Raw genomic sequence first — 12,267 nt, 5'->3', positions numbered from 1 at the left:
TAATAAGTATCTGAAGCCTTGTTTGAACTCAGGAAGACTCATCCTCTTGCCTCTAGGTCCCGCACTCTATCCACTGTGTCACCTAGCTGGCCATAGGTTTTTATACATATACATATATGTGTGTACATGTATATACATGTATGTGTGTAACAGATATATATATAATACATGTATATGCCTACATATACATATATACCTACACAGATATATACAAGCTAATTTGAGAACAGGGAGGGATCACTAACAACTGAGATATCAGAAAATTCTTCTCATAGGATGACACAAAGTTGAACCTTGCTGGAAAGTAATGATTCCAAGAGGTCAAGTTAAGTAGGGAGTACTTCCAAACTCAGAGGTACTTCCTGTCCAAGGGCACAGATATGGGAGACTGAGTGTAGAGTTCAGCTAACAGGCAGTAGGCAACTAGCAATGGAACACAGAATGCATGATGAAAAGTAATATGAAATGACTCTGGAAAGACTGGTAGGAGTCATAATGTGGAGCTTTTTAAATGGCAAGGTTAAGGAGTTTGTGTTTTATCCTAAAGATGCTATGGATCCGTTGAAGTTTTATGAGCAGGGAAGTGGCACAGTCAGAGCTGTTTTAGGAATATTAATTTGGCCTGAATGGAATAGACAGAAAAACACTAGCATAAATTATGAGACTTAATGTAAAACGTCAGGCTAGAGGTGACAAGGACCCCAACCAGGATAGTGGTCATGTGTGTGAATGAAGAGAAGGGGACAGACAGATTCCAGAGACTTGGAAGTGGAATACACTGGAGATTCAATCTTGGCTCCTTTGCTGTTATATGGAGAAATATATGGCACAGAGTATTCAGATCATTTGAGTAGGACAGTGTTTCCATTTCTTTCACATACTGGTTGAGAAGTTCATCCAATTTCTAATTCAGTATAAGCCTTATAGGGACATTTTTCGTTCACAGGTCCATTTCATGAAGTTTAAACAATCTGTAGTTTCCATTAGTTGAAAATATCCCCACTCCAAGAAAGCTTCTAAAATATTCTTGCTATTTGGCACAGTGGATAGAGCACTGAACCTGGAGTCAAAAAAAGACATGGGGTCAAATCCAGCCTCAGACCCCTAGTAGTTTCTTGACCTTGGTCAAGTGGCTTAATCTCTATGTACCTCAGTTTTCACATCTGAAAATGAAGGTAATAATAACACCTATCTTATAGAGTTGGTATGAGAATTAAATGAGATTATATTTGTCAAGTGCTTTGCAAAGCTATAGCATTATACATGTGTGTATACTATTAGAGTTCTACTATTATTATTTGAAAACAATGAAAATTAAATACAGTGGTGGAAAGTACCTTTCATTTGGGTAGTGCCTTGCAGTTTTCAAAATGCTTTTTTGTCACTCTAAATGTTATTCATGTGTTCTGTTTTTTTTATAATCCATACATTTACAGATTACTCCTGCATTATGAGAGATCTTTTGTAACAAAGTAAAACAGTTAAGGAAAACTAATAATATATTGACCTCATCTGAAAGTGCATGCAACATTCCCATCTGTAGCATCTCTTGACCTATTTTTTTAATTAAAAGAAGTCTATTTTTTCCCTAAAAGTTCCTACATATGCATTATCTCATTTTACCACTGGCTTACCTTACGGGAAGAAGTCAGGATCTGTGTCACTATCTCCACTTAACTAATGGATAAGCTGCAAATCAGAGAAACTTTGACTTGCCTAATACCACCTAGTTAATAAATGGCAGAACCAAGTCTGTAACTCAGATGAAATGAGATTATATTTGTAAAGTGTTTAGCACAGTGCCTGGCACATAGTAGGTGAGTAAGAAATGCTAGTTCCCTTTCCCCCTTCCTAATATAGTGCTTTTCCCACCCCATCACATGGTCTCTCCTTTCTCACACTTACTCAACCTATTTTGAGCCCCTATCAGGAGTACCTCCTTAGCTCTAGCTTCCCAATCCATCAGCCCTTTTCTGGCTTCATTTGGACCCCTCCCTAACCTGGATTCTATGGTTAGGTGGTTTGGATTCTTTCCAGGCAAGAGCCCCAGGATCCCTTGCCACTTTGTCCACTGTGTTCCACTCCCATGTTTACTTTCTGCACTCTTGCTCCTGGAGGATTGCCAGGCCTTGAGAAACTCATAAAACTGTGCCAGCTGACTCCACTGCAAATTCATGCTAACTTCAATTACTTAGTGCACAGGATAGGACACAGAACACTGGACTGGAAGTTAGGAGGCCTGGGGTCCAGTCACACATCATACACTATGTGATGAGGAATAAGGCTTAGTTTTCTTATCTGTAAAATGTAGCAATTGCTAGTAATGTTAGTATTTTGATAGCATGATCAGTGATGTTGTTTAGTTGTTTCAGTCACGTCAGACTCTCCATGACCCCATTTGGGATTTTCTTGGCAGAGATACTGGAGCATTTTTTTTTCCTCCAGCTCCTTTTACAAATGAAGAAACTGAGACAAACTGGGTTAAGTGACTTACTCAGGATCACCCAGTTAGCTAACCATCTGAAGCCAGATTTGAACTCAGCAAGAGGAGTCTTTCTGACTCCAGCACTTTATTCACTGCTCTAGCTTCGCCAGTATAATAATAAATTATGTAAAATTTAATAAAGTAAAAAATTATAGTAATTACATCATTTCTCTTACAAAGAGGTTCTTAACCTGGGGCTGAGTAACTTCTAAAATACATATTTTTGATAACCATGTTTTAGTATAATTGCTTTTCTTTGTAATCTCATGTACTTCATTTTATACATCTAAAATATTATTCGAAGACAAGGTCTTGTTGGCATTAGCAGACTGCCAAAAGGATCCATGATATGAAAGAGCTTAAAAACTGCTCCTTAGAGAATTGCAATGAGGAAATGGGAGTTATAATCTGAATTGTTGACTCCCTTTCAAATTTCCCACAGTGGTGAGTCCTCTTTTTTTCAAGGGTTCACCATCTTCAAGTGGCCAAATATCACCCTCACCCCCTTTTTTCTTCTCAGCAGGTAACTTTCCTTCCTTCTTTGTTAAAGGATCCAGTTCATCCATTGCACACTTCCCCTACTCTCTCCCTCACTGCTTCAAATTTCTTTCTTCTCTTGCAGTCTAGTCACTGAGGGAGAGAAACACAAGCTCCTCTCTTTGAACAAGGCTTCCATTAATTCAATTAAATTAAAAGGCAGCAAAGTGGCACAGTGGGTGGAGGCTAGGCTTGGAGACAAGATAGACCTGAGTTCAAATCCAACTTCACACATTTCCTGGCTGTGTGAACCTGGGCAAAGCACTTAACTTCAGTTTCTTCATGGGAAAAAGGATAAAAATAGAACCCACCTCCCCGGGCTGTTGTACGGATCAAATGAAATACATGTTAATTATTGTTATTATTACTAATTGTTTTAAGTGTAAGCAATTCTCCCACAACATGACAATATGCATTCCCAAACAGCACTGTAAGATTCAATATTTAGCAATAAAAACTGCAGAGTTTATGGAGAAAGTGGGATCAGGACTACAATGCTCAAAAAAATCCACAAGTAATGCATAAAAAATAGGAACCTAATTTTTTAAAAAATTTAACTCATGATAAATGACTTAGAACTACATAAATACATCTATAGAGGCCACATAGCCTTAGGCTGGTGGTCTAGGCCACACCTCTGGAGCTTCCCTTGTTCCCTGAGGCCACAGGGGCAGGGGACTGGGGGCAGAGGCCAGTCAGAATGGTTTGGATCTGTGAAGACCAACCCTTCTCAGACAACATCTCCTACTACACGGGATGTTAGCAATAAATATGGCTCTTTACCTTGACAAAGACCTGAAGTTTGCCTGTGGAAGTAGAGGGTCACAAGGTTTGCTTACTGCCTGTGAGTTCTTGGGAAGCTGCCCACTGTTCTGTCCTTTGACTGTTAATTGAGAAAGAAATCCCCCAGAAACAAACTCAAAATTCCTATTATGTTAAATATGTTCCCTAATATAACAGTCACACTGGAATAAATTCACATTTTCAAAACATACATTACAGAATACCTGTTTACTCTGTGTGAGGCACAAGGCTAGGATAGAGAAATGAAGAGAAAACTTAAAGTCCTGCCATCAACAAGCTCACATTCTACAAGGAGGCAGCTAAGTGGTGCCATGGATAGAGTTCCAAGTCCAAAGTCAGGGAGATCAGAATTCACCTCCAGTTTTAGACATTTACTAACAGTGTGATCCTGGGCAAGTCATTTGACCTCCGTCTACCTCCGTTTCCTCATCTGTAAAATGGGGATAATAGTAGCACCTATCTCCCAGGGTTGTTATGAGGATCAAATGAGATAATAAGTATAAAGTGAACTGCTCTTATTTTTGTTGTTTAGTAGTAGTAGTAGTATTCATAAAAGTGAGTCCTTAGGTTCTTGATCTTGTCTCTCCATGTTCCATCTATTATGTCCACTCTTTTGCATCTTTGGTCACTTTTTCTCCACTGGCTAAGTCTCCTCTACTTATAATTAAATCTCTTTATGTTAAAAAAAGAAAAATAAACTTCCTGCCTCATTTCTGGGTTAAGCTTTCATCATCTCTCTTTCCTTTCACTTTAAAGAGTATTCTACTACCCCTTTCTTCCCTGCATCAACCATTCATTCTTTGACGCTTTAAAATCTGATTTTGACTTCCAGTACTCTTCCGAAAACTCCTCTCTTTAATGTAACCATTGAACAAATCCATTTGCCTTTTCTCAGTCTTTGGATTTTTTGTAACTCTGTCTGCAGTGTTTGATACTGTTCACCATTTCTTGAAACATTTTCTGTGTCTTTCAGGAAGCTACATTATGCAGGATCTTCTCCTACCTCTCTGGCTATTCCTACTTTGTTCTCTTAACTCAGCTTTTTCTTCTTCTTGCCCTTCCCTAGAATCATAAGACTGAAGAACTGGAAGGAATTTCCTAGTCCAACCCCTTACCAAAGAATGAATGCTATCAACAATATCCCTAATAAGTGGGTATATACCCTCAAATTGAAGATGTAAAGTGATGGGGAATTTATTGGTCCATTCCATTTATGGAAGTTCTCATTGTTAAGTAATTTTGTCCTTATGTTCACCAGAAGTCTTTCTCTCCATCACTTTCTAGCCATTGAGAAGTGCTGCAGGACAATTTATGCATTAGCTGGGCTTTGTGTGGAGTGATATACTGAATGTATGTACAATTCTTATGTACAGAACTAGAGTAATAATGACTTTGATTCAAATCCAAATGGAGACACTATGACCCTTGGCAAGTAACTTCACTTCTCATGACCTCAGCAGAATGAGGAGACTGAACCTAGTGACTCCCATTCTATGATTCTGTGATCACATGGCTCAGATTGATAGAATTTCAAACTCAATGAAAAAAACATTTGGGGGTCTAAAGGAATTGGTGGTATCTCTGAAATTATATCAAATAGTCATATTTGCTATATAGCTTAGATCTATTTAAAGTAAATTGTGTGACTTCGGATATAAAGAAAAATAGATTTTAAAAAATTCTTGAAGTTTTTTTAAAGCTTCTTAATTAGAGCTGTTCAAAAGTAGAATAGGCCTACTCTTCAAGTAGTGAATTCTCCATTCCTAGAAACACTGTCAAGATTGATAATGATTTGACAGAATGTAGGGGACTCCCGCTTCAGGTATGGGTAGACTAGAAAATTTCTCAAGTCTGAGTTCTTATGATTTTTTTTGGTATGTGTACTCTAAAATTAGAAAGGGAATGCTAATAAAATAAGTGTTCTTTCCCAGCAGAGATCTTGACCTTGTACATATAATTACATTGTAGGCTTCTCTTATAAATAGTGTTATGATTTTAAAATAAATAATGTATGGTTTTTCCCTGGGAAATCATTTTAGCACTTGATTTATAAAGATTTTTTTGTATTATCCAAGCTTGTTATTTTTAGATCCCCTATGATCTAATGTTAACAGGAGCATTTGTCTGTCGGTAACAATAGGCTGACTATAGCCAAATTATAAGTATACCTTCCCTCCCCCCAAAAAAAAATCCTGTGAGCCGCATATGATCTTATTGCTTTTAGAATTTGTGATTGTTTTCTTCCAAAAGAAAACTAAATTTAGCATAATAACCCTTCAAACTTCCAAGAAAACAATGTATTCTGTGACTTAGAATATAATGTAGATGCTGATTCAAAAACCCAACCTAACCACAATTCACTTACTTAACTGAGAACACTTAAATATCAGTCTAGTCATTAACCACAAATACTAAAGTCACAAGAAGTTAAATAACAAAGGAAGTTTCTATGTATACTATTTTCATCATTAAGCAAGTCTAATTTAGCTGGTATTTCTTTGTCTTTAATATACAACTTGACTTGTATCTCAGAATGGAAAAATAATTGTTTGTGGTAATAGATCCAAAATTAAGCTTCATACGGTCATGTCCAGCACACAATGCATCCTTCCATACAGTCATTCTGTCTCAACAAAACAAAATTACAGATTCAGTCCCATTTTGAGGAGTTTGTTCTTATTTTTCTTTTCAGTTCTTACCTTTGTTTCCCATGAAGCATAAACAACTTTTGTCTTGCATGTGTTTTGGCAGATCAGCGTCTCACAATGAAGCCTTCAGCTGCGCTTGTGCCCAGGATTATAATGATCTTGCTTACCTTGGTGCCCAATTCCAAAGGAGAGTGTAAGGAAGCCTTAGTTAAGTCTGAGATGGACGTCAATAGGAAGTATCCACTTCCCAACTTTATTGCAGAAACCCCAATCCAGAATATCGTTTTTCACAATCATCATATCTTCCTGGGGGCAGTCAACAAGATTTATGTCTTAAATGAAGATCTTCATAATGTTTCTGAGTACAAGACAGGACCTGTGCTGGAACACCCTGATTGTCTTCCATGTCAAGATTGTAGTCACAAAGCCAACTTATCTGGAAGTGTTTGGAAGGATAATGTCAACAAGGCCTTGCTTATTGATACCTACTATGATGACCAGCTGATTAGTTGTGGCAGTGTCAATCGAGGGACCTGCCAGCTCCATGTGTTTCAGCCCAATAATGCTGCTGACATACAGTCAAAAGTTAATTGTATATATTCCCCACAGATGGATGAGGACTCCTTCCAATGCCCTGACTGTGTAGTAAGCACTTTAGGGACCAAAGTTCTGCTGACAGAAAAAGACCGATTTGTAAACTTCTTTGTGGGCAATACCATAAATTCTTCTTATTCTGATCATTCCTTACATTCAATATCTGTTAGAAGGCTAAAGGAAACACAAGATGGTTTTAAGTTTTTGACAGACCAGTCCTATATTGATGTTCTACCTGAATTCCGAGATTCTTATCCCATTAAATATATACATGCCTTTGAAAGCAGTGACTTCATTTATTTTCTGACAGTCCAAAGAGAAACTCTTGAGTCTCAGACTTTTCATACAAGAATCATCAGGTTCTGTTCAGCTGACTCTGGATTGCATTCATACATGGAAATGCCTCTTGAATGTATCCTTACTGAAAAGCGAAGAAAGAGATCAACAAGGGAAGAAGTATTTAATATTCTACAAGCCGCATATGTGAGTAAGCCTGGTGCACAACTAGCTAGGCAAATAGGTGTTGGACCCAATGATGATATTATCTTCGGGGTATTTGCACAAAGTAAACCAGACTCTTCAGAGCCAACCAGGAGATCAGCAGTCTGTGCATTCCCAATCAAATTTGTCAACGATTTCTTCAACAGAATTGTGAACAAAAATAATGTGAGATGTCTTCAGCATTTTTATGGGAATAATCACAAGCACTGTTTTAATAGGGTAAGTCATTTATTTATTATGTAATTATGCATATATAATTATATAATTTTGCATACAATACAATTCTCTATATAATAATTATACAATTACATTTATTAGGAGGGGAAATTTTATGCTACTACTGATCTGAAAATCAAATCAACTCTTTGGGTCTTAATAAATGGCCATTCATTCAACTGAAAATTTGTAAATATATTGGAAAATGTTTGCTTTGGAATTTTTATTAGAACCCATAAGACATAGTTTGGGGGGAAACTGTGCATACCCTGGGGAGAAAAGAGAAATAGAATATTTGAATTCATATTTTTGTACTACAATTTCTCATATTAACTATTGTAGCTACTGATTTGGTCAGATTTACAGAAGTTTAATCTCTATAAAACGATGGCTTTTATGAATTGAAATGTAGACATCTGTATGAAGAGATGAGTAGTACTTAGAAGGAAATGTTTAAATTAGTTTAGGGGGTTAAATAAACAAGAGGAAAGATTCCTTCTGAGATCTCATTCTTCAACTGATAGGAATGATTCCATATTCATACCTTTATTATTAAAAGGGCTAAGAAAAAACTCTCTGAAAATATATGTAATTATATATTTTAAAGATGAGTCCATATATTTCCCTAAATAATTTAGGAAAATTGAGGGAAAAATTTCTGCTTTTAGCTTGTTTCAATGGATTGTGACCTCACTTGCTTTCTTGGACATGCACATATGTATGTGTGTGTGCATGTGTTTATATCCACATATATCCATACATATAATTGGAAGTGTACACACACACACATATTTGCATGTATTACTACAAATAACTAGAAGTCTGGGCATGTCCCAATCAGATTTGTCCATGATTTCTTCAGTAAGAAGTCAATAAGTTCTGCTAATTTCCAGGGGACAGACAAAAGAACCAGAAGTTACAGGAGAGGCAAAGTGTGCTGAGCCAACTGGCATGAGTTCTTGACCAATTGTTAGATTATTATTGTGAGCGTTTACACCTCAGAAATTGGCAAATTCCACAAATGAGGCCTTGCTTTATTGTTTTGTTGATTGTCTAAATTTAAGAAAGTGATGGAGAAAATCATAATAACAACGATAGTAATACAGATTGAACTTTAAAATACATTGGGCATAATTTGGTTTTGCGGGGAGCTGATTGTTAAACATTTACCAATAAACATTGATCATAAGAATAAACTTCCTATTAATAAGAGCTGTTCAAGAATGAAATAAAAGGCAGTGTGAAGTGGGCAAATATTAAACTTGAAATCAGAAGATCTGGGTTTGAGTTTTACCTTGGCTTTTTACTAGCTGTGTGATCTTAAACAAGTGAATGCATTCTGTGCCAACAGTCTAATCGAAGACTGTAAGCCATAAATGGCATGATTAATCAAATGTATATAGAATGATGATATTAAACCAGGAGGAATAGCTGATATATTGGATAACAGATTTGGAACTCAAAAATATCTAAACTGTCTGGAATAGTACAATAAAGAGACAAGATGAAATTTAATAGTTATGAGTATTGAATCCTGAATGTGGATTCAAAAAAAATAATAAACAATTTAAGTAAAGAATGAAGAATGGATGTCTAGAAAGCAATTCATGCACAGGGGAAAGAAAGAGCAGGAGGTTCTAATGAACAATTGTGTTCAATATAAGTCAGAAGAGAGTTGTGATATGACTGCCAGAAAACTAATGCAATCTTAAAATGCATAAATAGACATATGATGTATAGAGCCAAGAAGATGAGGGCCCCACTGTACATGTCCTGGTTGTCGTTGCTGTTGTCCATTCTCAAAGAGGATCATGACATCGGGGAGGAGGAAGTGATGCCATGACACGCAACTGAACTGGATTTAAGTGAGGGACATCTAAAGTACTGTGTTCACTTCTTAGTGCCACATTTTAAGGAGAAAATTTATAAACTGGAGAGAATATAAAGGATAGCCACTACGGTGGCTAATGGTATGCCATATGAGGATTAATTTAGGGGGAATGTGTTTGTTGTCTTTCTCTATATTGGACCTGTTCCTTTGGTCCCAGCAGGAAAAACTAGGAGCCACAAATGGATTAAAGTGCAAAGAAGTAGATTTAGGCTTGATGAAAGGAAGTCCTTCTTAACAATTAGAACTGTGGAGACATGAAGATTGTGATGGTTTTTCCTTTCCATGAGGACTTTAAGAAAAAAAAGCTAACTGATCACTTTGGGGGGTGTATTTTAGAGGAGATTTTTATTCTGCCACAGTTTGGGCTGGATGTCATATGGATTCTCTTTCAACTCTGAGATTCTCTGATTCTGTGGTACAAAGAAATTTGTATTTAGGATTTAAAATTATCATTGTTATACGACTGTAAATACAAACATACAAATGTAATAGACAGAGACAGATGGATGGATGGACAGATGGACGGACGGATGGATGGATGGTGAGACAGAATGAGAGAGAGAGAACCTCTGTTTAAGAAAATATACTATTAAGAATTCCTAGAGGGCTTTCAGACTATATGGCCAGTAGCTGGGAAAGTATTTGCTGGACTTTACCTCACTGTAACGTTTTTCTCTCTTGCTACAATTAAAAAATTTACTATTTTAAAAAGCTTTTAATCTCCAAGGCAAAAATACTTATCTATTCTAGAGACTCTCCAAAATAAACCTAAATAACTTCCCATCTCTTTTGACTCTGCTGATATACCTTTTGGAACTGATAAAACTGAGGGTCTGGTGAAATTCAAGACAGAGTTACTTTCAGGAAAAATTTCCAAATGTCATCTCTTCTATATTAGCTACACCTAAAAGCATTAGTGCTCACTACACAGAAGTCACTGAGGGAAACAAGATGGAGCTTGCCAACACACTCTTCTTACAAAATAAGCCAAATTTATATTGGCAAAATTCCATAAAACAAAATACCTTTAAGCCATCTGTTGTGTTTCCCCTACGAGCCTGCTTGATATAATTCTTTGGCTGTCTTAGGTAGAAGTCCTCATGAGACTAAGAAGTCTCACCTTATCTATTTTTATATATACCCATGTAAAAACTCATCAGATATTTCCAATAACCAGATCACACTCATTCCCCAGACTCCATTTTATGATGATGACACTCAGTAAAGTCTTACTTACAAAAGCAAAATAATTTCCTAAATTAAACCAGTTTGCAAAGGAACTAAGTGAAAAATTGTTCCATATAGCACCAGGGCAGGTGACAAAATATCAAGTATGATAAATGGCACTGATTTGTACTTGCAATTTTCTAGGATATTAGCTAGCTGATCATTTATTATTTAAATATACAGTTATACACAATGGTACATGGGAAAATAAGAAGAAAAGAAATCTATTCTGTCCTCAAATTCTCGAGCGTTGTGATGCAATATAAAATATGAATAACTAACCAAGAACTCTGAGACCCAATTTTATTATTATTTATTATTCACTTTGTAACATCAGTTTACTGTGATTGGTTTGTCACTTAAACTCTCTACTTTGTCTCTAACATGCTACCAGGTCTTTGAAAGTTGAAAATTGCCAGATTCTTTGAAATCCTTGGTCAAAAATGCTATACAGAAACAAAAACTATTAGAATTATAACACAACTTCCCTTCTTTCTTTTCAAAGACAGAGAATTATGGGTGTCAGATTTGTCTGATGCCTTGGTTAGTTGCTTGGCTATCTTTACAAATCTTTGTTAAGAAGCATGGCTCACTGGATAAGAGAGAAAGAATATGTTCAGAAAGTTAGATTATATTAAGACAGAAGCTATCGATAATTTTTAAAAGAATTATAGTACAAATGACCAACTTTGATAGACTTAACTCTTCTTAGTGATACAAGGATCTAAGACAATTCCAAAAGACTCATAATGGAAAATTCTAACCACATCCAGAGAGAGAACTGTGGAGTCTGAGTGCAGATCAAAGCACACTGTTTTCTCTCTCTTTTTTTGTTTCTTCTTTCTCATGGCTTTTCCCTTTGGTTCTAATTCTTCTTTACAACATGATTAATGCGGAAATATGTTTAATATGATTGTATAGCCTATATCAGACTGTACGCTATCTTGGAGAGAGGGAAGAAAAGGGAGGAGAAGAAGATTTAGAATTCAAAGTCTTATAGAAGTGAATGTTGAAAACTAAAAACAAATAAATAAAGAAATATTTTAAATTTTTTTTAATTTTAAAAATAAAATACAAATAAAAAAGAATTGTAGCACAGCATAAGTTTTATCAGTCCAGATTAACGGACATACAAGATGCCAGAAAGACATACTTTAACCCTGCTTTTCTAGGGCTGCCCTCAGTTCAATTGGACAGTTTTACAATTGTTGTTAGTAAAATTTAGAATATAAGTCCTTCATTGTGTAGAGACCTTCACCTAGAAAGGCACCTGTTGAAATGATACATCTCCTTTAATCCTAATGTTGCCCAAGCAATTTTGTACAAACTTTACTGATTGTGACTGAAGTGAAGATGATGGTACT

At 36.1% G+C, this 12,267-nt stretch overlaps 1 protein-coding gene across 2 annotated transcripts in view; it reads left to right on the top strand.

The window, feature by feature from the left end:
* The window catches only part of MET (MET proto-oncogene, receptor tyrosine kinase), a 153,743-nt gene that overhangs the window by 24,913 nt on the left and 116,563 nt on the right, over nucleotides 1–12,267 (top strand). For both annotated transcript variants that reach the window (XM_072652967.1, XM_072652966.1), the window contains exon 2: nucleotides 6,578–7,788. In XM_072652967.1, coding sequence (XP_072509068.1) covers nucleotides 6,592–7,788 — 1,197 coding nt within the window. In that variant the 5' untranslated portion in view covers nucleotides 6,578–6,591. The remainder of the gene's footprint in view (nucleotides 1–6,577; nucleotides 7,789–12,267) is intronic.

Source organism: Notamacropus eugenii, chromosome 3, assembly GCF_028372415.1.
Source record: "Notamacropus eugenii isolate mMacEug1 chromosome 3, mMacEug1.pri_v2, whole genome shotgun sequence".
Classification (NCBI taxonomy): domain Eukaryota; kingdom Metazoa; phylum Chordata; class Mammalia; order Diprotodontia; family Macropodidae; genus Notamacropus; species Notamacropus eugenii.
Note: the sequence above shows the minus strand (reverse complement) of the source record. Positions and strands in the feature narration are given on the sequence as shown.